This window comes from Lynx canadensis, chromosome X (genome assembly GCF_007474595.2).
Source record: "Lynx canadensis isolate LIC74 chromosome X, mLynCan4.pri.v2, whole genome shotgun sequence".
Lineage (NCBI taxonomy): Eukaryota > Metazoa > Chordata > Mammalia > Carnivora > Felidae > Lynx > Lynx canadensis.
The window spans coordinates 17,651,607-17,678,856 of record NC_044321.2 but is presented as its reverse complement, the minus strand read 5'-3'; the positions used below and the strand labels follow the sequence as shown (position 1 = coordinate 17,678,856).

Below are 27,250 nucleotides of genomic sequence, written 5' to 3'. Positions count from 1 at the left end.
ACTCCTGTGTCCTCTGGATAAATATCTAGTAGTGCCAAGTGCTGGGCCATAGGTAGTTCTGTTTTTAATTTTTTGAAGAACCTCCATACTGTTTTCCAGAGTGGCTGTACCAGTTTGCATTCCCACCAGCAATGTGAAAGGGTTCAACATGATTTTTAAGAACTGTACTGTATTCTATAAAATAGACTGTTGGGCATTTAATTGTTTTAAAGTTTAAAGTTTCTGCTCTTATACTGTGATAAACATATTTGGACACATATATCCAAATATTTTTGGGGTAAAAATTCTTCAGCATGGTTGGTTCAGGCTCAGGAGACAGGTCACTTCGGTTTGACATTTTGGATCCATCATTAACTAGCTAAGTGACCTCAAGGAAATTTGGATTATTCCTCCCAACAGTGCAATTTCCTCATTATTAAAATGGAAATAACCACATTTACATTTACATAAAAAGGTAATTTTGAGGATTAAATGAAATAATCCTTGTCCCATATTTAACATTATGCTTCAGGGCTCCTGGGTGGCTCAGGTGGTTGAGCATCTGACTCTTGATTTTAGCTCAGGTCATGGTCCCAGGGTTGTGGGATTGAGCCCTGTGTTGGGCTCAGTGCTGAGTGTGGAGCCTGCTTGAGATTCTCTAATTCTCTCTCTTCCTCTGCCCCTCTCCCCCCACTTGCACTCTCTCTCTCTAAAAAAAAAGAGAGTAACATATGCTTTCATTACACAAAATTTAAAGGACTTTGATACATATCAAACTGTTCTCCAAAAGTAGACCCTTTGTAGCCTTGAGCAAGCTTATTTATTCAAATCTGCAATTTTAGGAAAATGAAAAGTATTTCATTGTTTGATTTATATTTCTTTATTATTAAAGCTTAACGTTTCCCCTACTTCTGACCATTGATAGGTCTTTTGTGAGTAGCCTACTCATGACTTGTCTATTTTTTTCTCCTACAGTGTTTATTTTTTTCTTCTTGCTCTGTAGGATCACTTCAAATATCAATTATCAGTCCTCTGTAATACATATCATAGATGTATTCCCAAGTTCTTTTGCCTTTTAATTTTTTCTTTTAGTTTTTTGATATATAAAAATTTTATGTAGTAAAATCTATCAACATTCATGGTTTCTGCCATTAGTTTTATGCTTATGTCTTCCTCATTCTGTGTTCATATAAGCAGAAACCTATTTTTTGTCTTTCAAGGTCTTTTATGACTTTGTTTCAATCTTAATTCAACTGGAATTTATTTTTGTGCATAGAAGAATTTTACTTTTAAGACTCCTTTAGTACCTGAAGAGAAGATTCAAACTATGTTGCTTGGATTGCTGTCTAAATTCATGAATTCCAAGCGTCCTTTCCCTAGTTATGAAACTAGTTTTCATAACCTTCACCTTTAATGTATACATAGCATTTCACTGAATGACAATCCCACAACTTAAGCAGCATTCCTCAATTATACACTGTGGTTATTTCCAATTCTTCATAATAAATAATGTTAGGATAAGAATTTGATGAATACTATTTTTTCCACATTTGGAAGTGTTTACTTAAAGCTAGAGTCCTAGATGGTGGTATACAAGTAAATGGTCAAAAGATATGGACATTTTTATGATGCTCATTATCTGAAGTTCTCTTTACTCAGACCCTACTAAGCGATTCTTTTTAAGAATATCAGGGTACCTTCTTCTACATACCTGCTCCATTTCCATGTTGTCAGGTGTCTGCCTGTTCAGGTAAGTAGCTTCCTTTTCTCTGACCCCTCTCTAAATTTATGTACTTAAGATTAATTCTTAAAAAAAATTTTTTAATGCTTATTTTTGAGAGAGAGAGAGCAAGCACGTGCAAGCAAGGGAGGGGCAGAGGGAGAGGGAGACACAGAATCTGAAGCAGGCTCTAGACTCTGAGCTGTCAGCACAGAGCCTGACGCAGGGCTCGAACTCAGGGACTTCGAGATCATGATCTGAGCCATGCTTAACCAACTGAGCCACCCAGGAACCCCAAGGTTAATTCTTACAGATTTTCTCAATATCACAATATATCCTGGTTATCTTAACTTTATTTCAAATAAATCAGTAGGCTTGATTCCATAGGACATTGGTTCCTTTGCTTTATTATCTTATGGATGTAATAATGAGATAAGGTAAGGATTTGAGTGAGTGATTATACTAACAGATGGTAGGTCTTATTTTCTGGCAACAGTATGTGACTGCCCATCTGTCTTGGCCATGACAGGGTATTAGATGTACCAGAATTCTGATCTCTCAGTGACAGAGTGCCAGGTTTTTGGGAATTAATACTGAATAAGGCTGTAGGTAATTATGATGTAAATAGAAAATATATTCTCTGAGCTACAAGAACTCATATCAAAGCCAGGAAATAGAACATTGTTTTTTTTTTCTTTTTTTTAACGTTTATTATTTATTTTTGAGAGAGAAAGAACACACGTGGGACGGGACAGAGAGGGAGACATAGAATCTGAAGCAGGCTCCAGGTTCTGAGCTGTCAGTGCAGAGCCTGACACAGGGCTCGAACCCATGAACTGTGAAATCATGCCCTGAGCCGAAGTCAGACACTTAACCAACTGAGCCACCCAGGCGCCCCAGGAGATAGAACATTCTTAGATATATACATAAACATGCATAGTGTACTACAGAGGGCAACTGACTTCTTCATGATTCCAAAGCAGGACTCCTAACAGAGTCAACATTTTTGTGAGCTCTATGAATGAACTGAGATGCAGAAAGAAGAAATAATTTCTTCTCTGAGCTACACTTTATCATTCTAATCCTAGGCAGACAGGCGAATGATCACATTTCTTCCCAACCTGCTTCTTTCTCTACTATCCTCTTCTTTGGCAAACAATAACCAATCATGTAGCCTGAGAGTCGTCCTTAACTCTTCCCTCTTGTTCCAGCCTCACATTCACTTAAACACCAAGGCCTGAGAACTCCACTCTAAAAGACCCTTTGAATCTGCCTCCTTCCTTCTTCTTACCACCAATTTAGTTTAGATCTGTATCACTTCTACAGTGAATTATTCCAAAGTGCCCTCTAATGTGCTCTTCCCATCTTCAGTGTAACCCTCCTTTGGTCCATTTTATACAGACCTGTTATCTACAAGTAAAAATCAAAACTACTTAGTAATCTCCACACCCAACACTGGGGTTGAACTCAAAACCCAAGATCAAGAGTCGCATCTCTACCAACTGAGCTAGCTAGACACCCCCCTAAATCAAAACTCCTTAGGATGATCTTTCATAACCCAGGCCTTACCGGTATTTCCTATTTTATCTCCTGCATCATATACCTTCCACCATATACCTCCTAGACACAGGTCAAAGTTAGTTTATAGTTCCTTGAAGAATTAGTGGTCTTTCTTAAGGGAATAGAGCATGATGGCTCTGAGGTCAGTGGTGGGTGAGTGATGGACCCACTATTTATGAGCTGTGACCACAGGCAAGTGACTTAACATCTCTCTGCCTTGCTTTTCTTATCTGTGATGAGATACTTACCCATAGATTGTTAAAGAATAAAATAAAATGGGCACAAAAACCTCACATAGAAAGCATGTATATTACCTAGGTTTTATTATTATTCTATTATTCTCCCCTAATCCCCCACCTTTCCATATTATAAGGTTCCCTCTGTTATTGGGATGCTCAATTGCCATCTTTTCTTAGAGGCTTTGAGGACTCTCCTCACCCTTCCCTTGAAGCTCTCCTCTCCTCTCTTCCCAGTGCCAGGCACATCTCAGCATGCCTTTTCTCTGTTCTCACAGCACCTTGTACTCTGTCCAACTATAGCACAATCACAGCAGCTCTCCCTCTAGACTAAAACTTCCTGAGTGCTAGGATTGGATTTTGTTCCCCATATAAGCAGGACTCAGCATATGGCCAGTTAGCAGAATATACTTAGTAATTGTTGAGGAGATTAATCATCTCTTCTAAGGCCATACCTGGCAAATCCTTTCAACCTCTAAAAAAGAGCTATTACCATAAGAGAGATTCATTATCATTCTCTACTAATGACTTCTAAATATCCCCATAGTGACCCAGCCTACTAGAAACCACAAAAAATGAGTTAAAAAATATATTATTAGCTCTTAGTCTATTCCATTAATAAGAGCATGATTAAGAACATAACATCCACGACTCATGAAAATAAAAAATACACATGTGAAAAATTTGAAATAAAAGTCAATGGTAAAGCACCCTTCTAAACCCTGGAGACATGGATCAATACGGTATAGGTTTGTTTATACATGTGCTTTGAAATGAGAATTATTATAAATGGCTTACAGTCTAAGGAGTAAAACTCAGCACATTATTCTTCACATCAGGAAATCACAGTGACCATTCAAGGTCTTATATCTTTAATTAAAAGGATATTATTGGTTAGAGTCTGAAAGACATGAAGAGGAAAGGCAACACTTTGCATAGGGTTAAAATGCAATTTATTTATACATTATAGAGATCTTAAATCAGCATGCTTATTCCTTGATAGAAACAATCATTTAACACCTCAAGAAGATACTAAGTTAATTCAAATATCTGTGTAATTGTAGACAGTTTTCATGGTCCATTTGTTCTATTACTACTACTACCACCCCTACTACATATTCCAACAAATCTTTGCTACGTTCCTATTAATATTTTTGTTTAAGCAGGTAATTTGAGAAATCGTGAGACTTTTCATCTGTTTCCATATTTATAACATGGATAGGAGTTATGCTAGCCAGAAGAAATATCTTATATTCATGTTGCAATAAATTTAAAGCAAAAAGAAGGTACTTACCACAACTTGTAGCACTTGTTCATTGTGAAGTGAGGAGGAAGAAGAGGAGGAAGAGGAAGATGATGAAGAGGAAGAAGAGGAAGAAGAGGAAGAGGAAGAAGAGGAAGAGGAAGAAGAGGAAGAAGAATAAGAAGAGGGTGAGTCAGCCATCATTTGTGCCAAAGTCTGCATCAGCGTTTTCCCCAGGAGAAAAAAAGAGCTGAACATAGCAATTACGCCAAACACCATTCCAAAATTGAACCTGCCGGGAGGAAGCAAAATTGCATAAACATACACTTCCTCAAAATTCACGGGTTAGCAAATTTATTGACCAGCCACATTTCATAGCTTCAAAATAATGGCTAAAAATTTCAATAACTCTGCTTCATTTTCCTACCTGAACTTGAGATACATGACTGAAACACAGGCACTGGTCTCTTTTAAGCAGTTGTAGTAATTTACAACTCTCGCATAACTGAAGAGGCTGAATATTGTTCCCAATAAAGTTTCTTTCCTCTCTTTTGTCCATTTACATAGAATTGTTTTGATCTTGTTCTCACATAATTATAAAAGCTCTTTTGACATTACAGACATCCATTTCTTTTTTATCTCCAATTCTTTTGTTTGCATTTTATTTTAGCTATTATTTTGTGATGAGCTTAAATATTAACATGGTAAAATTTAACAACAGTTTCCTTCTTCTACTGTTTTAATAATTACAATAATTACAAATTACCCTTCTATAGTTGGGAATAATCTATTACATTTCTTCACTTTTTGGTAAGTTGTGTTTTTCAACGAACTTGTCCATTTTGTCTACATTGTCAAATTTATAGGCATGGAGTTGTTCACAATCGTTTCATTTTGAAAAAATGTACATGGAATCTGCAGTCGTGTTCCCTTTTCTCAATTCTGATTTTTTAAAAATTGAAGTGCAATTAACATACACTGTTGCATTACTTTCAAGTGTACAACATATTGATTCTATACATTATTCAAGATTCATCACGTACAGTGTAGTCGACATACAATATTGTTACAGTATTATTGACTATATTCCCTGTGCTGTACTTTTTCATCTCTGTGACTTATTTTGTAACTGGAAGTTTGTATGTCTTAAACCCCTTTATTTATTTCACCCATACCCCTACCTACCTCCCCTCCGGTAACTACCAATTTGTTGTCTGTATTTAAGTCTCTGCATATTTTGTTTGGCTCTTCATTGGTTTTGTTTTTTATATTCCGTATATAAATGGAATCATATGGTATTTTTCTTTCTCTTAGTTCGCTTAGAATAAAGCTTCTAGTTCCATCCTTGTTGTTGCAAATGGCCAGATCTCATTCTTTTTTATGGTTGAGTAATATTCCACTATGTATATATACCACATCCTCTTTATCTATTCATCTATTGACGGACACTTGGGTTGCTTCTGTATCACAGCTATTGTAAATAATGCTGCAATAAGCATAGTGGTGTATATATCTTTTTGAATTAGTGTTTTTGTTTTCTTTGGGTAAATATCCATTGGTATGGGTAAATATCATATGGTATTTTTTTTTTTTAATTGAAGTACAGTTGACACACAATGAAGTATAGTTGACACACTATGTTTCAGTGTACAACATAGTGATTCAACAAGTTTATACATTATGCTATGTTCACCACAAGTGTAGCTACCATCTGGTGGTATTTCAGTTGTTAATATTTTTGAGGAACCTCCATATTGTTTTCCACAGTGGTTTCACCAATTTATATTACCATCAATAGTGCACGAGGGTTCCCTTTTCTCAGCATTCTCAATAACGCTTGTTACTTATCTTTTTGATACTAACCATTCAATTCTGATTTTTGTTACTTGTGTTTTCCTCTTCAGAATTATGGAAGGGGTTTATCAGTTTTATTAATCTTTTCAAAGAACCAACATTTGGCTTTGCTGATTTTCTTTACTGTATAGTTTTTATCTCTCTGATTTCTGCTCTTTATTATTTCCTTCTATTTTGCTTGCTTTGATTTGCTATTGCATTTTCTGCTTTTTAATGACCTGTTTACATTTAGCTCTGTAACATGTGGTGCTAAAATTTTAGCAAAAAGGAATTCAGACAAAGGCCCTTTACACCCATACTAGAAATTCTGTCAACTACAAAATGTGTTGGTCCTTAGGGTGGCCCAGAGATCATTATAAACCTCCTAACAATAAACTATATGCTCCTTGATTAAAAAAAAATAATAACTTAAAAGGAGTATACCTGGCATGGCCAGGGGACTCCAGAACCCTGCTGCTACAATCTGGCTGATCATTTTGCCTAGTGGTTTGTGCATATGCTTTACTGGCTGTGAAATATTTTAAATACCATTACCCAGGAGGACTATCAGAAAAGAAGTATAGGGGAAAGCCTGAAGACTTTTGGGTATCCTATGACTCCCAGGACCCTTGTTTCTATGTGTTATGATAGGGGACAGAATTCTACAGAATTAATTTCATGATGGAAAATGTTCCAATTTTTTGGCATTTCTATTAGTGAATAACTTACACAGTAAAGTGCACAAGTGTCAAATGTACTGCTCACTGAATTTTTACGTGTGCACCCATGTACTACTATCCAGATAAGGTATAGAACCTTGATTTCTGATGTATGCAAAAGCACAATGATGTAATCCCATTTAAGTTTATAGAAAACCAGACGTTTTATACTGTCAATATTTTAAAACTCAGTAGATTGAAAATGATGGAAATAGCTCATTTGACAAGCATTTCTCATGATCACAATGATTACTTTAAACCAAAAAGAAAAATGAAGAATACCACTGGTAAAGCATCCTCGCTTTCCGCCGTCCCCAACTGTAAAAGGCACGATTGAAAACAGCAGTTTGCCACCTTATGTGAAATGGGGAGATGCTCAATCCATTGTTTTCCAACCAGTCTTCATAAGAATGCTTAAAATACACAGATGACTAGGAGAGAAAAAGTTCCACATCAGTCAGTTTTGAAGAACATGTATGATGTTTAAGAAAATCAAAAAGAAGTCTTTTCTACAGGAAAGGAAGATACTGACTGCCCAAATACTTATAATTTTAAAGCTGTATGTTTCTTTTTCAGGATATTAAAGATCTCAGACTAGCTGGTCTGTTGAGGTTAGAGTCTGGCAAACTATGGCCTGTAGGCCAAATGTGGTCTACAGCCTGTTTTTTTTTGTTTTGTTTTGTTTTTTTGTTTTTTAGGTAATTTCTACGCCCGATGTGGGGCTCAAACTCACAGCCCCTGAAATCAAGAGTTGCATGTTCTATCAACTGAGCCAGCCAAGTGCCCCATACAGCCTGTTTCTTTGTATAGCCTATGCGCTAAGGATAGTTTTTATACTTTTAAGGGGTTAAAGACAACAAAAAAACAAGAATATGTATCAGAGAGCCTACGTGGCTCACAAAGGCTAAAATACTTATCATCTGGCCCTTTACAGAAAAAGTTTGTCAAAGTTAGAACAGCGCTGTCCAATAGACATATGTGAGCCACAAATGCAAGCCACATATGTAATTTTAAATTTTCTAGTAGCTGATTTAAAAAAGTAAACAGAAACAGATTTAAACATACTTTTTAACTAAAAATATCCAAGATATTATCATTTCAGTATGTAATCTATATAAAAAACCTATTTAAATACTTTACATTTCATTTACTTATTTGTACGTAAGTCTTTGAATCCAGTGTGTTACAGCACATTTCAAATTTAGACCAGCCCCATTTCAAATGCTCCATGACCACATGTAGTTAGTGGCTCCCACACTGGACAGCAGAGGTCTAGAAGCCTTGTTATCACAGAAAGAGGTCTTGTGTTATAATTTAAAAAGACCTCCAACCAATCCAACTCAGAGGACAGGTTAGCTGCAATCAGTGCTTTCTATCCTCTTAGCAACCACTCTGAGACCTTAAGCTGCCTTTGATCATGTGGAAGTACAAAACTTTTATAAAACCAAATTGTTCTTAATAACTTACATTTTTCAGGGTTGATGGGATAGCTGCTTATACACACCCGAACAAGTTTTATCTTTAGGGAAGTTTGAAGTCCTTGAGTAATGTAGGATTTTGGATGATATAAGGTTGTTTTATATACCCTGACAATGACCCCTTTTACCCCTCAGTTACAGTAAATACAGTTAAGTATTTTATCATATTGATGCCCATCCATTTGAGGAATTTGTTTGTAAGATATTTCAGTCCTATCACAATCATAAAAAATGACCTGACTGATACAGGTATCCGTTTGTCTTTGGATCTATAATGTCCTCTGTTCTCAGTCTTCAGGTGAAGTTTTTCAACCTGCTTGTTTTCTGAGACTTAGAAAAGTAGAGTGACACGCCCCTTCAGTAGATGTCTACTGAGGAAATCCTAGAAGAACCAAACATGGAACAGCAGATCAAGTTAGAAGCAGAGAAGCTGAAGGTACAGACTCCTAAAGCTTGAGGTCTCTCCATTGCCCAGACAGTGACTCTGAGTGAGAGTGAGGTCTTTTGCTCAAGGAATAGTACTCTGTTGGGGATCTAGGGGTTGTTACTGAAATTAAAGTAACCTCATCACCTTACACACTTGACCAGAGACTGGAGAGGTTTGAAAAGTTCTTCTTATTTTGGATTAAATTTTTTTTAAGTTTATTTATTTTGAAAGAGAGAGAGAGAGAGAGCGAGCACAAAGGAGGGGCAGAGAGAGACGGAGAGAGAGAATCCCAAGCAGGCTCCACGCTGTCAGCACAGAGACTGATGCAGGGCTTGAACTCACGAACTGTGAGATCATGACCTGAGCTGAAACCAAGAGTCTGATGCTTAATTGACTGAGCCACCCAGATGCCCTTTATTTTGGATTTTTGTCACATATGCAACATGAGGAAATGATGTGGCTTTGTTTTTCCTAGACAATAAAATCACTGTTCAAGGAAGCAGTGGCCTGTACTGCTTATGATAGGCTAAACACTATGCCAAGTACCTGCAGAGGAAGCACCAAAGGATCTGGTAAAGATTCAGATTTTGATTCTGTAGGTCAGGGAGAGGGCTGAGATTGTACATTTCTGAAGAGCTCCCTGACGATGCAAGAGCTGCTGGTTCTTGAATTTCAGGTGAAGTAGCAAACCTTTACGTGTGTGAGCTAACGTAATCCTTTCTACTATCTCAGAAGATCCTTACTTTTTGAAAATGAAGAAACCCAGGCACAGAGAGTAATTTGGCCAAGGCACAAAGGCTGGGAAGTGGCTGAACTCAGCCGTTGTTCTAAAGACTCTATAATCTCCTCACTTTGCAAGTTTAAATGCAACAAAAAAGCACAAGTATTTCATTTTACTGTTACACGTAAAGCACACAATACTAAATTATAATATTCTATTTAAAACGGTATTCATAACAGGAAGGTTTTATTAAACATTTGAGAACGGTATTGTGGAATAAACTCTGTATAATGACTTTACCTCCCCGCCCCACCTCCCCCATTCAATTCCAAAGGTTGCTAGAAGCATGTGGTCAGACAATTGTGCAGAATTTTTGCTACCCTTCCCAAGTAACTCGAGTGGACCGTACACCCAGGGCGTATGTGTGGGGTGGGTACAGGGTGCAGATTAGAAGTGGAGTAGTCAGAAACTAGCTATCTAAATCCTGTTACCTGATGATGCTCCTTTGAAGTATGGTCCATAGACTAACAGCATTGGTAGCACATGGGAACTGGTTACAAACGCGGAATCACAGGCCCCGCCCCAAGCCTGATTAATCAGAATTCGAATTTAAACAGGAACCCTAGATGATTGTATGCACTTTAAAGTTTGAGACTACAGGTTTAAATTACAACTTGATTTAGATTCATTCCAGTACGAGAGTCTTTGGAGGGTCGTGGCCTTAAAGACAATGAGGGAAAACAATGCCTTTCCTAAGTGACTTTTTATTTTCCTCCCAGGTGCACTGCCGCGGGGTGTGGTATCGGCCCGGCCCCCCCAAACCCACTACTGGCGCCTCCCGGGCAGGAGGCCCCGAAAGCGGCGGGGCCTGCACTGCCCCGCAATGCGACTGCGGTAGCTGTGCAGACCGCCACACCCCTGCCTGGGCCCCGTGGTGTTTTATTTACTCCACGAGGCCGGGGCGCCACGCGGAAAGGCGCACGTGGGTATCGGCCGCGCGGCTTCCAGCCCGGGAGGCGCGAGGCAGGGGAAGAGAAAAGGCCTCGGGCCTTGCGCCTCAGCCCTGGACACCGCGGGCTTCGGCTTTAGGCCCGAGGCCCTCACCTTCAGCACCAAGTCGGTCAGGTAGACGGCAGTCCAGCCGCCCACCACCACTACCACCAGCGACACCGGAATCATGGCAGTGGCGGAGGCAGCGTAGGGAAGGCGAGCCCCGGCGTCTTCCTCCCTGGGAGCTGCAACCAGCTGAAAGCTCGGCGTCTACAGCCCCAGCATCCGCGCAGGAACCAAGCTGCCACCGGTTCCTTTCGCGCGGTGGCGCCGTTTCCCTCCGGACGCTTTCGAATAGCACACACAGACGGACTTGTACGCACCGGAAAAGGGTGCGGGGGCTTATTTTCATGGGACACTGGGGCGCTGAGGTCTGGGTGTTTGCTGGGCTCCTGCTGCCAGCCCTCTAGCGATTTCTTAGGCTTTGGCCCTCCCTGCTGTTGGCTCTCTATACTCTCTGGTTCTGGCCTTGGGTTTGCCATTCCTTTTTTTTTTTTTTTTTCCAAATGGAATAGGATTTATGACAAAATTATTAATAGATACAAAGGACATTTTATGATGATAAAAAGGTCAATCATTCAAGAATATCTAAGAATTATAAATGTATATTTACTTAACAAGCATGTGAGGCAGAAATCAACAGAACTGAAGAACAGACAATTCAAAAATAATATTTTGAGACATCAATACTTCATTTTTAATAATACAGCCATAATTAAAACCATAATTAGAAGATTAGGGAAATAGAAAACTTGAACAACACTGTAAACCAACTATATCTAATAGACATATTTAGATCACTATGTTCAACAACAGAATACACATTCTTTTTAAGTGCACATGAAACATTCTCTAAGATAGACAACATATTGAGCCATAAAATAATTCTCAATAATTTAAAGAGACTGAAGGAGTACAGAATATATTATCTGACCACAATCTAAATTTAGAAATCAATAATAGAAGAAAACTTGGGAAATCCACAAATATGTGGAAATTAAACAATACATTTTAAAATAACGGACTAAGAAAAATAATCACAAGGGAAAGTGGAAAATTTCTTGGGATAAAGGAAACAAATGCCATTCCTTTTAAGCTAGTGAGAGGTTGGGGTCATCTGAAGTAATAACCATCTTCACCTCTTAAACCCTGTCATAGGTATCCAGATTTAAGTTAATTGTGTTTCTTCTATTTTTTTTAAATTGAAGTGTAATTTACATATAACTAAACCATAATGCAGGTCTCAACTGTCCATTTCTATTAGTTTTGATAACTGTATATGTCTGTCTATCCTAATCAACACAGAGAACGTTTTCATCTCAGAAATTTCCTTCCTGTCCCTTCCCAGTCAGTACTTGCCCCCTTACCCCCGTTCTAATTTATTTAAACTTTATGTAACTAGAGCCATACAATCAGTACACAATTTGGTGTTTGGCTTATTTAGCTCAACGTAGTATTTTTGAGATTCATCCATGTTGATTAGATTAGGTTCATTTAGCAACCCCTTCCATAATATAATTTGAGATTGGTGCTATGTTTTAAAAATTGGAGCTCTGAATATTTGCACAGATTTTTATGCCTATCTATATATGATTATATATTGACCTAGAGTAGTGGTGCTGAGCCTTTGACTGTATAAAAGGATCATCGCAGGGCTTTTAAAATTTCGGATGCCTTTTTGCAGCCTAGACTAATTGAATCAATCTCAGAGTGGGACCCAAGGGTCAGTATTTTTTTTTTTTGAAGCTCCTTAGGTCATTCCACTGTGCAGGCAAGATTGAGAATCACTGGACTGGATGACTTCTAATGGGAAGGAAAACTCATAGAGTGTTTTTCTGCATTCTCTCTTAATGTTCATGTCTTTGTAAGTTAACTTTTCTGGAAAAGCATCATTAGCAATAATAATACCAGTACTAATATCGAGAACATAATAGTATTTAATAACAAGTATCCCAAATAAAAATGGACCCTCAACAGCCCTCAAAGAAAAAAAAATGATAGTATAATACTAGAAAGCTGTATTACAGATATTGCTACTAATTTGTCTTATTTTTCTATCCTTTTCCTAAAGTTTTAATGATTTAACACCATGTCCTTCTAGCTTCAAGAGATCTTATGACTCAGTTTTACATTTCTTTGCATATATGTATGGATATGTGTTGTTACAAAATATTTCAACTTATGTTGGACATAACTGGGTGTAAATTATGAAAGTTTATATTCAAGCACTCTGTGACCACACAGTTTTCCATGTACAGGTGCCCTGACAGTCTTAGTGCAGTTTTAGGTTTTGATAATTTCAGAAGTATAATTGCTGTAAACTTGTAAAAACCATCACTTGAAAGTTTATTTAAATTTCTTTTACATTTATTTCATTTTGTGAATTTTGAACAACTTTAAATTTCAAGTTCTTTAGTCTATCAACTGAAGATAACAAACATTGAAACAAAAAATTGAAATACATTTATTCTTCAAAAATTCCCAAGACTAAAGCATGAAAGAAATTTAGGTATTTTTACTTTCAAATGATGTTTTAAGTTTGTAGAATTAGTAATTCTGAAGCTATTAATGCTTAAAACTACACAAAGACTGTAGGTAGGCTGTTGTGTTTGAACTGACCTTTGTTCATTCTTACATAATGACTGTAGTTTTTAACACTGTTCTTCCCTTGGAAGAGAATATTAACTTAAGATCTTTTTGTTAGGCTGAAGCCTTGTCTAGGCTCCTTGCTGGGACAAGTACCAGCTACTGTGTGGCCATCTGATTACCCAAAATATGTTGGAAATGAGTTGATTGTGTTTTTCTGTTCCCACCCTAAAAATTTACTTATTCAGCTGACTTGGTGTTCTCAACAGGGACCCAGCAGTCAAAACAAAACATTGAATTGAATCCTGCTGGTTTCTGGAACTTATCAGTAGTGGAAGCCAGCTGGTGGCAGCTGAAGAGACCAGCTAGAGGATGCAAGATGGAGGCTAAAAACTGCCTGAATTCCATAAGATCGAGGTATTTTTTTTCCTTCAAATAAATTTGTGACATAATTTACAGATCATTTCGGGTTTCTTTCAGTTATGTATGTATGTATGTATTTAAGGAAGCTCTACAGCTAATGTGTTGTTTGGGCTCACAACTCCAATATCGAGTCACATGCTCTACTAACTGAGCCAGCCAGAGGCCCCTGTCAGGTAACAATTTTAAATAAAGGACACAGAGACAAACTTTTATTCATACAATTTTAATTTATTGTATTATTTTTAGAGGGGGCACTAGATTTTTATTTTGGCTGAATGCAAAATAGCCTCAAATTAAAAATCAATATTTGGCTGAAGCAAAATATATAATCATATAATGAACTTCTGAGATACCAGAATCATCATGAAATATAGCATTAGATATTAATTTTAAAATATTATTATTAATTTATTTTTAAAAACATTAGTATTCAGATTTTTAAATAAAGTTTGATGTTTTATGCTGGAATTAAAAAAAATTTTTTAATGCCTATTTATTTTTGAGAGAGAGAGAGAGAGAGAGAGAGCGAGCATGAGCAGGGAGGGGCAGGGAAAGGGAGACACAGAATCCGATGCAGCTCCAAGCTCTGAGCTGCCAGCACAGAGCCTGATGCGGGGCTGGAACCCATGGACCGTGAGATCATGACCTGAGCTGAAGTCGGACTCTTAACCGACTGAGCCACCCAGGCACCCCTGGAATATTTATTTATTTATTTATTAAAATTTTTTTTAATGTTTATTTATTTTTGAGACAGAGACAGAGCATGAGCGGAGCAGGGGTAGAAAGAGAGGGAGACACAGAATCCAAAGCAGACTCCACGCTCTGAGCTCTCAGCACAGAGCCCAATGTGGGGCTCGAACTCAGGAGCTGTGAGATCATGACTTGAGCCACCCAGGCGCCCCAATGGAATATTTATTTCTTATCAGTGTGAGCTGATAGTTTGCTTCTCAGGTCATTACACTGTGCATTTATGACACTAAATTATACTAGTCAGAATGAGCTAGGTTATCATGCTTGTGTAACAAATTCCAAAATCCCAGGGGCTAAAAACAACAAAGAATTATTTTTGTTTCTACTATGTATCCATCATGGGCTGGCACGCTGGTGGATACTCCATCATTTTATCATGCTTACATCTCACAATGAGCTTCAGAGTTCACTACAACAGAGAAAGAGAAGACTAGAGTAGCTACCCCTGGCAGTGAAGTGCTACAGCCCAGAGGTGCACACATTACTTCCACTCATGTTTCATTAGCCAAAAGTAGTCAAATAGTTGTGCTTAATGTAAAGAGCAGAGGGAGTGTAATCACCTGGAAGGAGAGAAGAATACCTGGAAATAAACAGTAGCATTATCTACCACGGAAGTAGATATTCACTTTCACTTATGGAGGGTATAATCCCACATAATGTTTGCTTAGTGCTGCCATTATGGGGTACTGCTAGTATTGATGCGGCCACACAATTTATTAAGCCTTCCCTTTCTCTTTAATAGGAACCAACCAAGGCAAAGACTTCCTCATTTTAAATCTTAGTCCTGGTATGGTTCCTGAAGGTGGTGCAGTTTGGTTGAAGCAGTCCCACAAATGGAAGTTTCTAGTACCAGTTGAAGAAAATATTTTATGAATCTATTCTGAAAGTGCTGCCTTCACTTATGTTTTATTCCTAATATATGTAGATTTTTTGCCAGCAATTGCTGCTTTACATTCATGTAAATAATGTTTGTCCTTATAAACCTTGGCTCTAAAAATGTGCAAATAGAGCAATATAATTGGCTTTCAAGAAACCAGCCATCTAGGTTTTTCCATCTGCATTTCATTTTCATTTCATGTACATGAATGTCTGCATCTTTCTGGAGTGAGAAGAGAATCTTTTCAGCAGCTATCATGTAAGAAGTACTTGTACTCTGAAAGCATCAGTTTGGTTACTTCTTCCTCAGGTTCCAGCAAGCAAAGTACTTTCTCTGCAAACAGTTTTAATAAGATACATTGTTTCCATCTAAAAAGCATATTAGTTTGGTTTTGTTTAGGATGGCTTTTAAACATGTAGTGGCTGCTATTCCATGTTGTTTCAACATCTTGTCAAATGTATGACAAGGCAATTCCAAAGTCTTTGGACATCGTGTACTTTTGTCTTTGACTGAAGTATGAGGAAGTGGCTCACTATCCTTCGGCTTATAGACAGTGATAACTGCTTTCTGATTATAGCACTAAAGTGTGATTGAACAAAACACTGTATACTTCTGATTCCTAAATCACTTTCAGCCTTTAGCATGTCTGTTCTATTATTAATAATAGTTGGCACATTGTAAAACTGATTTTCCATCCTATAAGTAGCTCTTCAGTCAGAATGTATTATGTTGATAGCTGCGTGAGGCCTCAGCAGTCTCTGAACAACCGAACAGCAGCAGAGTTTAATTCATTATTAAACTATCATTTCATCAGACTTAAATATGACCTGTAGTGTTTCTGCATATCCAAATGTCTCATGTCCTAGATAAGGTAGCACATTTAACAGTATCATGGCCTTTCCATCTACAGCAGAATACTACTCGAGGACTTTTTTGAGAACACATTTTTTAGAAGGAACTTAAAAACTAGCATTTATAGATTCAGCAAATACAAAAAAATCCTTCATCTTCAACTACTGAAAATAGTTTATAGTATCTAGTAGGAGATGTCAAATTATGGCCTAAGGCTCAAATCTAGCCCACTGCCAGTTTTGTAAATAAAGTTTTATTGGAACACAGCCATCCTCCTCTGTTTGTGTATTATCCCTGGTAGTTTTGCACCACAACAGAGTTGAATAGTTGTGACAGACACCTAATGGCCTGCAAAGCCTAAAATGTTATCTGGTCCTTAAAAGAAAAAGCATGCTGACCTATGGTCTATAGTAATATTGTCAATAAGATTTTTCTTTTACTTTTAGCTTCCCTAGGCATAGAACTATAAGGAATTCTCTTCCTAAAGCTTTCTCAAGAAGCCTATTATTTTGAAATTTAATAAGTGGCAATAAAATGTGGTTTTGAGATCTCATTTTGCTTTAATACTTTCTTTATTCTTCATAAACTTTATATTATTTTTATATATAAATTGAAGATGATTTATCAAGGATGCTGTTGAACAGGACTTTGGAATTTTTCCTACTTGTGAAATTTTGAAGTGGCAAACTGATTTCCTGCAAGATGTGAAGAATTCCTTAGTGACACTTTTTTCTTGTAAGGCTTGTAACCTAAGTGGAAGTGAAGAACAAAAAATTAAATACAGTTGTTAGAGTTTTAGAGTTTGTTGCCACAGCATAACCTAGCAAAAGCCAAGCAATGTAGATTCTTAACTGGTTTTCTACATAAGCTTAATAGTTTTAAAAATTATAATTATCACAGCATTTTACTCTTCAGTAATGGGTATACATTTGCTAATCAAGTGATGGATTTAACCTTAGAAAATACATAAAAAATCTTTTCACCTCAAGTTACTTTAGAATCTGTGTATGTTTGAAAGTGAATATTGGGGTGCCTGGGTGGCTAAGTTGGTTAAGTGTCCGGCTTTGGTTCAGGTCATGATCTCATAGTTCGTGGGTTCAAGCCCCGCATCAGGCTCTGTGCTGAGAGCTCAGAGCCCGGAGCCTACTTTGGATTCTGTGTCTCCCTCTCTCTCTGCCCCTGCCCCATTCACGCTTTGTCTCTCAAAAATAAACGTTAAAAAATTTTGTTTAAATAAATAAAAAAGAAAGTGAATATTTTCAATACATGCAAGTGACACACCTTATTCATATTATTGACATTGTTTCACAAATTATATATGATGATACCTACTCCATCATATGATCACTGGTTGTGCAAATTTTTAGAGATTCCAGAAATGATGTTGAAGTAGGCATTTGGCCATATAGGGGAGGAAAAATAATTTTCCCTACCCTTCTAGGTGCTTGGCTAAGAGCCCCGCCCCCCCCAATAAAAGATTAACAGGAGAAAAGCAAACAGAAGTTTAATAATGTGTATACCTCCTATATACATGGGAAAGATCCAGGAAAACTGAGTAACTTCTTGAAATGGCCCAGGCTATCACTTTATTTATTTTTATTTTTTGCTATTTTTGTTATTTATTTATGACAAACATCTCACACCCGCGATCCTCTCCAGTCAGAAGTTGTTTGAAATGATGCTGGTGGCCTTGGCTAGTCTGCAGCTGAACCAGGCTACATTTTAAATATCATCTTCAGCTAAAGATAAAAGATGTTGGTGGGGGGAGCCAGTTATGGGAGGTTACCAGGAAAAGCACAATAAACAAGGGTAAGGTTGTTAAGCAGACTTAAGTTGTTGCCTTCTGCACTGATAAGAGTTTCTAGAGATTGAGAATCATTCTCCTCTTCCTGGTACAGAGAGGGAGACAACCCTACAAATGGAGATTTGCCTTGTAACTGTTTCTTTCAAAGGGTAACTTCTGTTCAGTTTCAGAGCTTCTCCTGTATCTGCTGCTTCTTAAAAAATAGTTTAAAATAATCAATATGCTGAAGAAGTATATTCTGGAGTGTTATCTTTTGCTGCACTTCAGCCTTTTGGACTTCTAAAGGCAAGGCCCAGGGGGAAACAACATCCCAAACCCCAAGTTTCAAAGTTTAAACAAACTTCAGTGCGTCCCTGTTATTTAACACAGCAGGCTCTAAGAGTAATCTCTTACTGCTTGTCTGAAAATATCTTGATTTCCCTCTTATTTTAGATTATAGTTTCATAGGGCATATAATTCTAGTTTCAAACTTGTTTTCATTCAGCATTTTGAGAATGTTACTTATTTTCTGGTTTCCATTGTTGCTGTTGAGAAGTCTGGCATCAGTTTAACTGTCTCTTGTTTTAGGTAGTCTGTCTTCCTTCTAGTGTTCCACTTTGGCGTGTCTAGATGTGCATTTCCTTTTTATTTAACTTGCTTGCAATTTGTTAGCATATCAGTCAGAGTCCAGGCAAGAAAACAGAAACCATCCTAGGTACTTCAAAACAGAGAGGATTTTATAAGGGAATTGGCTACACATATAGTGGAAGGTCAAAAGCGGAACAAAGGTGAAGTAGCTGGGAGATTAGAAAGCATAAAGTAGCTAGCCTATCCCTAGGGTTCAAGGCACCAAAGGGAGGAGGTTATGCTACCAGAACCTTGGGGGGTGGGGGAGGGGGCCACCATCCCATGAATGGTTGGGCTGGATGGTTGGAGGAAATATGGCTAAGGGCTTGTGGCCAGAAGGAGAAAAAGGAAGAGAGCAAGTATGAGAAAAACTTCTGCTATTACCCTCTTCCTACTTATGATTAGGTACCAGTGCCTCTTATTGGTAGAATCCAGGAGGAAGCCACCTGCTAAAGGAGCCTGGAAAAGCATTTTACAAACACCCAATCCCAGTGCTACTTTGCTAGGGATAGAAAGATGAATGTGGAGCTGAAGGCTAGGTAGGTACCCAGCACTATTCAGCTTGTTGAATTTTAGGATTTGTCATCTTTATCAAACATGGCAAATTCTTAGCCATTCTTACTTTGAATATTCTTTTTACCTTGCTTTCCCCCCCACCATGTTGAAAGTCCCATTAGATGTAATTGCTTTTTATCCTCCATGTCTTTTCCCCTCTCTAATATTTCCCATGTCTTTATCTTCCTGCATTCTGAGTAGTTTCTTGAAATCCATCTTGCAGTTCATTTTTTAAAAAAGTTTATTTATTTATTTTGAGAGAGAGAAAATGTACTCCAACAGGGGAGGGGCAGAGAGAGAGAGGGAGAGATTGAGAATCCCAAGCAGGCTCCATGCTGTCAGCCCAGAGCCTGACGTGGCACTAGAACCCATGAACCGTGAGATCATGACCTGAGCTGAAGTCAAGAGTCGGACGCTCAACTGACTGAGCCACCCAGATGCCCCTCAGTTCATTATTTCTTACTTCAGTTGTGTTTAATCTGTTGTTCTGACCAGTCTATTGATTTTATAATTTTAATTATTTTATTTTTAATTTCTAGAAATTATATTTGTTTTTGTTTCAAATCTGGCTTGCTTTTTTAACTTTCTCTTCCTTAGCTATATTTTCAATTCTACATATTAAACATGTTTATTATATATTGTGTATCTGATGATTCCAGTAGCTATAACATTGGCAGTTCTGATCGTTTGTGTCTGCTGATTATTGCTCATGGTAGTGTTTTTTTTTTTCTCCTTTTTTATTGCAAACTCCTATTTGTTGTAATTCTATCTGGTGGAAGTAATTAATGCCTGAGCTTAACGTAAGTTCCTCCAGAGGGGATTGACATTTACTTTTGCCAAGTACCTAAGAGCCCCACTAACCTGATGGTTTACTTAAATCCAAATCATTAAGGTACAGCTTTTTAAGGTCCCAGTTAGGTGGATTAGAAGTGTGATGTCCAGTTGTGGTAGGCTGCTTCTGAAATGGCTCCCAATGATCATTGCCTCTTGGTAATCATGCCTTGTGTAATCCTCCCTTTGTGTGTGGGCTAGGACTAGTGATATGCTTCTGATAGATAGAAGACTGCAAAAATGAGGGGTCATAAAAGACCATGACTTCCATCTTCCTTATTCTCTCTCTCTCTCTCTCTATCTCTCTCTCTCTCTCAGGTTCTTCTCACTTGTTTATTCTAATGAGGCAAGCTATTGTGTTACAGGCTATCCTGTTGAGAGGCAAGGAACTGTGGGCAGCTTCTGGTCAACAGCTAGTGAGGAACTGAGGCCTTTAGACCAACAGCCTGAAGAAACTGAATATTATCCACAAGTGCATGAGTGAGTTTGGAAGCAGATTCTTCCCCTGCTGAGCCTTGAGATGACTGCCATTCACCTGATGACTTGACCGCCTTCTTGTGAGAGACCCTGAGCAAGAGGACCCAGCTAAGTTGCACCCAGATTCCTGACCCACAGAAACTGTGAGATCATAAATGTTGTTTCAGGCCACTAAATTTTAGAGTTATTTGTTATCCAGTAGTAGATAAGTATTACACCAATCACAAGCAGTAATAGTCCTACTCTACTCTGTACAGGTTGAGCCAAATCTGTGTAACTATTTCCCATCATGGCCATGATTCCTTAAGAGGATACTGGAACACACCAGAAAGTACCCAAAGGAAGACTGTTGGAAAATGTGTCTGGAAAATATGTTATATGAACAACAGGTAAATGAATTAAGGAAGTTGTACCTAAAAAATTTATCTATTATGATTTTTCACATTTTAAAAAAAGATGGTGGAAAAGAAGTCTAATCTAGGAGCAATAGGAATTATCAAGACTTATAGGCTCCAAAGCTTGGAGGCCAGTTTGTAATCAGAAAATTTCATGAGAGGGGTGCCTGGGTGGCTCAGTTGGTTAACCATCCGACTTTGGATCAGGTCATGATCTCATCATTCATGGGTTTGAGCCCCCCATCAGGCTCTGTGCTGACAGCTCAGAGCCTGGAGCCTGCTTTGGATTCTGTGTCTCCCTCTCTCTCTGCTCCTCCCCTATTCATGCTCTGTCTCTCTCTCTCAAGAATAAACATTAAAAAAATTTAAGAAAAAAAATTTCACGAGAGATTTTTTTTTCTCCTCAATCTATAGCGAAGGCCGAAGTTTCTTTTTCAAGGTAACACTCTGGGGATGATTGGTCATGTCTAGTTCACTCACTGAGGCCCAGTTTCCACATCTCTGGGCGTTATCTTCTGTCTCTACTGAAGGTCCATTAAAATAGCTAAGGTCAGCAGATGACATCAGGGCAGCTGCCAGTTTTAGAGCTTAGCCCCCTCACTGAATTTACCTTTTATCATCCTGAATTTTTTTAAAAGATTTTATTTTGAAGTAATCTCTATGTCCAACGTGGGGCTTGAACTCAAGACCCCTAGATCAAGAGTTGCATGCTCTTCTGACTGAGCCAGCCAGGTGCCCCTCATTTTGAATTTTTTTTAAACCTCTGAGGATTTCACTTACTTTCCACTACCTCAATCATGCATTTATGAAATATTTAAAAGACTTTTCTAACCTTTCGTGTATTTTTGTCCTAGGAACATTTTCAGGATAGCTAATATGCCATATTACCGGAATTGGAAGTCCCTACAGACCTTTTTAAAAACTGTGGCAAAATATACATAACATAAAAATTACAGTGTCAGCCATTTTAAATTCTTTTTTAAAATTTTTATTTATTTTGAGAGAGACAGCATCCAAGCAGATGCCACAATGTCAACACAGAGCCTGATGTGGGGGTCGAACTAATGAACTATGAGACCATGACCTGATCTGAAAACAAGAGTCGGCCACTTAACCGACTGAGTCACCCAGGCATCCCTGTTTCAAGCACTTTAAAGTGTACAATTCAGTGGCATTAATTGTAGTCACAATGGTATATAACCATCATCACTATTTCTAGAACTTTTTCATCATCCCAAATAGAAACTCTGAAACCATTAAATAACAGCTTCTTATTCTCCACTCCTCTCAGCCCCTGGTAGCCTCCTATGGGCCTTTTCTAAAGGGATAAGTTACTGCAGACCTTTAAGAATATATCTGCTGAACCTCAGGTATTCTCAGATCCTAGGTTGAGAAAAAAAATGGTCAGAGACTATAAATTTAACATTGGCGAGTTACACCAGGGAAGTGCTATTGATTATTTCTGTCCTCTGTGCCCATGACCAGTTCCTTTTAAAGTTGACATGTGCTGCCAATATTCATATTTTAGGAATTTGCAATTTAGCTTTTCTGCCATTCTCCAGAAGCCCTGCTGTTTCCCAATTTCAGCTTTATAATCTTCAGCCAAAAACATGCTGCAGGGAATTCCTCGTATAGGCTAGTAGATACTGCTAAGAGCAAGGTCAAAGCTTACTGCATTTTAAGTGAAGAGTCTGTTATTTGTATGGGTATCCACTCTCATTAAAGAGTAATAATTACTCAGTGGTACCATTTCCCTAGGAAAGTTTAATTAACTTCATAACTAAGAGTGTGTGAGAAGATGAGATACATGACTGGCTGAGCATTCTCTACTTCTCTCTCCATAGCTATCTAGCAAAGAGAATTTTATCTTTGCTCTCCTGTTTGAGATCTTTCAGGATGCAGAATTGGGAGAGCAAGATAGACTTAGAAAGAGATGGACCTGAGAGGTGGTGCTGAGCAAGAAGAAAAGATTTAGTGAAAAGCCAAGTTAAACCTGGGATTAAGGTTGAAAGAAGGGAGACAGAAAGGAAAAACTATGTGCTGGATGTCAGAGAGAGTTTGGGAGTCTGGTTAGTGAACTGGAGAGCAGAGGAAAGCTGACTCTTAGCGCTGTTTCTATAGTTATGATTCAGATCCCCTTTAATATTCTTCTTTAATTTCATGTTTTTCCTTTATTTTGAGATGTTACTCATGTATAGTCAAGTGCACAAATCTTAAGGATCGAGCTTGATGACTTTTTACATATGTCTGCTATCATGAAGCTCAAGATAAAAAACATCCCACATCCCACATGTCTTCCTCATCCCATTCCCAGTCCACTCCCTAAGAAGTTATCACTCTTCTAAGTTTCTTCTACCACCACACATTAGTTTTTGTGTGTTTTCTTAACTTCATAAAAATGGAATCATATATACTCTTTCTTGTATGCTTTATTTCACTCAACATTACATCTTTAAGACATCAATATTGTTGCAAGTGACAAAAGCAGGTTATTTTTAAATTTTTATTATTTTTTAAATTTTTTAAGTCTTTATTTATTTTTGAGAGAGAGAGACAGAGTGCGAGTGGGGGAGGAACAGAGAGAGATGGAGGCACAGAATCCGAAGCAGGCTCCAGGCTCTGAGATGTCAGCCCAGAGCCCTATGCTGGGCTCTAACTCACAAACCATGAGAACATGACCTGAGCTGAAGTCGGCCGCTTAACCAACTGAGCCACCCAGGCACCCCTCATTTTTTTTTTATTAAAATCAGGTTATTTGCAGTATTCCACAAATTATTTATCTGTTGTATACTTGACAGACATTTGAGTGTTTCCAGTGTTTGTCTATTATAAATGCTATGACAATTCTTGTATATATGTATGTGCTGGTAGATATAATCACTCACTTATGTTGGGTGTATGTCCAGGTATGGAATTACTGGGTCATAGAATGGGCATACCTGTATCTTTAGTCTTTGTTGTTAAATATTTTTCCAAGGTGGATGTACCAATGTACATTCCTACCAGCAATGTGAGAGAGTTCTAGTTGCTCCATATCCTTGCCAGACTTGATATTTAAAACATCTCTTCAAGCTGTGTTGAGATATTATTGACATACAAGGAGTTGAAAGTTTTGGTCCTTTAATTGTAGTCACCTTTAATGTTCATTGAGAGGCACAAGCAGAGAATAGAAGTCCTTTTTAACTATTTTCATTGTTAAACTCTGCTTCAGTATAAAGAATTCTGTGCAGGGGCACTTGGGTGGCTCAGTCAGTTAAGCATCTCACTCTTGATTTTGGCCCAAGTCATGATCTCACAGTTTGTTAAGATCGAGCCCCATGTTGGGCTCTGTGCTGACAGCATGAAGCCTGATTCAGATTTTCTCTCTCCCTTTCTCTCTGCCCCTCCCCAACTTGTGCGCATGTGCATGCGCTCTCTCTGTTTCTGTCTCTCTCTCTAAGTAAGTAAATAAACTTAAGAAAAAAGAATTCTGTGCATAGACTGGTACATGAAGCCTTGGAAGTTCTCAGGGTCACAGGAGATCTGAGGTTTTGGATTTGTGCAGATTTAGTTCAGCTGTTGAAGTAAGCACATACTTGAGAAGAACTGAAGATCACCACTGTGGTCTTGAAGGTAAATTTTTATTCAGTAAAGACAGAAGAGTAGCTCTTAAAAGACGGATGGTTCAATAAAGACTGGCTAAAGTTGGCAAAACTGTCGGAAGAACAGACTACTGCATCTTTCTGTTAGGCCAGTTGTTAAACTTGACTATGTACTAGAAGCCTCTGGAGAACTTGTTAAAACACAGCTCACCACTCCCATCCCCCAGAGTTTCTGAGTAATCAGGTCTCGGGTGGCAGAGGGGGTAGAGAATCTGCATTTCTAACCAGTTCCCAGGTGATGCTCATGCTGCTGATCCCAAGACCACACTGTGCTCTGTGAACCACTGAGGTCCCTGATTGCAGTGTCCCAGTGAGAGGCAGTGGGGGTGAGAGGTTGTTGGATTTAGGATATATTTGGAAGGGTCAAGCCAATGAAACTTGATGTTAAACATTGTGATCCTAGGTTGTTCTTTAAGTTTGTTTCCCATTTGTGTGTTTTTGCTTTTTAGGTTTTTATTTTATGTGTTAATTTATTTAAAAAAAATTTAGGGGGGTTGGAAGAGCCATCTGAGGCTTTATTTGGGATTGGCTTTTAGCTGGGGGCATGGGCAAGAGGGGGTACCCAGGGCAGCAGACTACCCCAAGGGTAGGCTGAGGGCCAGGGTGAGCCTTAGTGGGTCTCCTATTCCTGATGCTCCCCATGCACAGCTTCTTCCCCCAAAGGCTCTATGGCAGCCTCAGGAGTGGGGTGGGTGGGTGGGAGGGACTACAGTGACTGTTCATTTGGACAGGACATCAGATGATTTGTACATCAGCTTCCCATCATGGGTCTTGATCTTCACAACCACGGCCTTGGAGGAGCTGACTCGAATGAAGAAACTGGAGCCCTTCCACATCTGAAGCTGGACTGGAAAGAGCCCAGGCTGTAGTTGAGGCCAGGGCTTCTAAGACCCCCATAGGCTGAGCTCAGCCCACCTGAGTAGTTATGTTCTGCATCCCACACTCCAGCTGGCTCTCCTCGCCCTCCAGCAGCTTGCAGTATAGGTGGCGATCCCGATCTCCAGGGCCCACTTAACATTCATGGGCTTGTGGTACTCCCACAGCTGCCACACCATATCCTGCTTGCCTTGCTGCAGGGGAGCCTCCAGCTTGGCCAGCTTGGCATTAGTGTCCTTAACCACCAGCTCCCCACACTGCTCTGCATCAGCAATGGAGGCCTCCAGGGAAGCCCTCTGGCCTTTGAGGCCCCCAATCTCAGCCTGGAGTTGACTGATATTCTGGCTCATCTTGGAAATCTCCATCTTTGTATGATAGCAGTCATCCCTGTGCTTCTCAGCCAATATATGCAGCTCCTCATACTTGATCTGATATGTGGTCTAGGCCTCAGCTTGTCTGCAGTTGGCGATGTCCTCATATTGAACCTTGACCGTGGCGATAATGCTTTCCAGTTTCAGGGAACAGCTATTGTCTGTGGACAGGACCATGGACGTGTCTGAGATCTGAAACTGTAGCTCACGAATCTTCTCTTCATACAGCTGCCTTAAGAAAGTAATCTTGTTGGTGAGCCCTTCCAGGTGAGACTCCACGTCTACCTTGTTCGTGTAAGCTTTGTCTGCATCCTTCTTGATTAGGACAAATTCATTCTCCATGTCTGCACACTCTTTGATCTCCTTGTACTTATTCTTGAAGTCCTCCACCAGTCCCTGCATGTTGCCAAGCTTTACCTCTGGCTTCAGCTTCTCCTGGCCCAATGTGTCCAGTTGCCGCCCAGGGTTGTTGATGTCGCTCTTGAACATGTTGTCCGTGTTGCTCCGAGCTGTTTTCTGCTGCTGCAGGAGGCTCCACTTGGTCTCCGGAACTTTGCTCTGCTCCAAGTGCCTTACCTTGCCGATGAAGGAGGCAAACTTGTTGTTGAGGGTCTCGTTCTGCTCCTTCTCCTGGGTGCTGACAGCCTGGATGTTGGGGTCTACCTCCAGCTTAAGGAGGCTCAGTAGGCTCTGGTTCACGGAGACAGGCATGATGTGCCCCATAACCCTGGCCCTGCTGTAGCCCCTGACCATACTCATGCTGGCACCCAGGCCACCCCAGAAGCTGCTATTGCTGCTCGTATAGAAGGCTGAAGAGTTGATGCAGGCGCCAGGTGCACTCATGTATGAGTGGCTACTGACGGCCCCGGGGGCTGGAGGTGGACACCTTGTCAGAGGTCTGGGTCATTCTGATGGACATGGTGGAGGCTGGACTGGAGGCGATTAGGCTGTATGTGACAGAGGTTCGAGAAGGACACAAGATGCTGCTTCTATGTGGACGCTTTTTAGTTTTTTTACTTTGAGAGACAGTGCAGTTTTCTTAAACATACAAGCTCTAGGTTCAAATCAATACTCTACCACCTATCAATTGTGCAATCTTACACATTACTTCATTTCTCATTTATAAAATGTGGATAGTATGAGCAGGGGTTTTTTGCAAGAAATAAATGAGATACCTCATATAAAACTTATCAGGAGGTGCCTGCCTGGCTCAGTCAGTAGAGTGTGTGACTCTTGATTT

General features: G+C 39.1%; 1 protein-coding gene and 1 pseudogene across 4 annotated transcripts in view; both read right to left on the bottom strand.

The window, feature by feature from the left end:
• The window catches only part of MBTPS2 (membrane bound transcription factor peptidase, site 2), a 103,025-nt gene extending 91,800 nt beyond the window's left edge, over positions 1-11,225 (bottom strand). For 3 of the 4 annotated variants that reach the window (XR_003966483.1, XR_003966484.1, XR_003966485.1), the window contains exons 1-3: positions 11,021-11,211; positions 7,573-7,721; positions 4,790-5,030 (exon numbers count right to left, since the gene is read on the bottom strand). Coding sequence is in view for 1 of the 4 variants with exons in the window: in XM_030304651.2 (XP_030160511.1) it covers positions 4,790-5,030; positions 7,573-7,721; positions 11,021-11,095 (465 nt within the window). In the remaining 3 variants the exon portion in view is untranslated. Of the gene's footprint in view, positions 1-4,789; positions 5,031-7,572; positions 7,722-11,020 lie in introns of all 4 variants that reach the window. The other variant, XM_030304651.2, reaches the window with a different exon arrangement.
• A 14,257-nt stretch (positions 11,226-25,482) lies between these two features.
• LOC115507254 lies at positions 25,483-26,944 on the bottom strand (annotated as a pseudogene).
• Between the last annotated feature and the right edge of the window lie 306 nt (positions 26,945-27,250).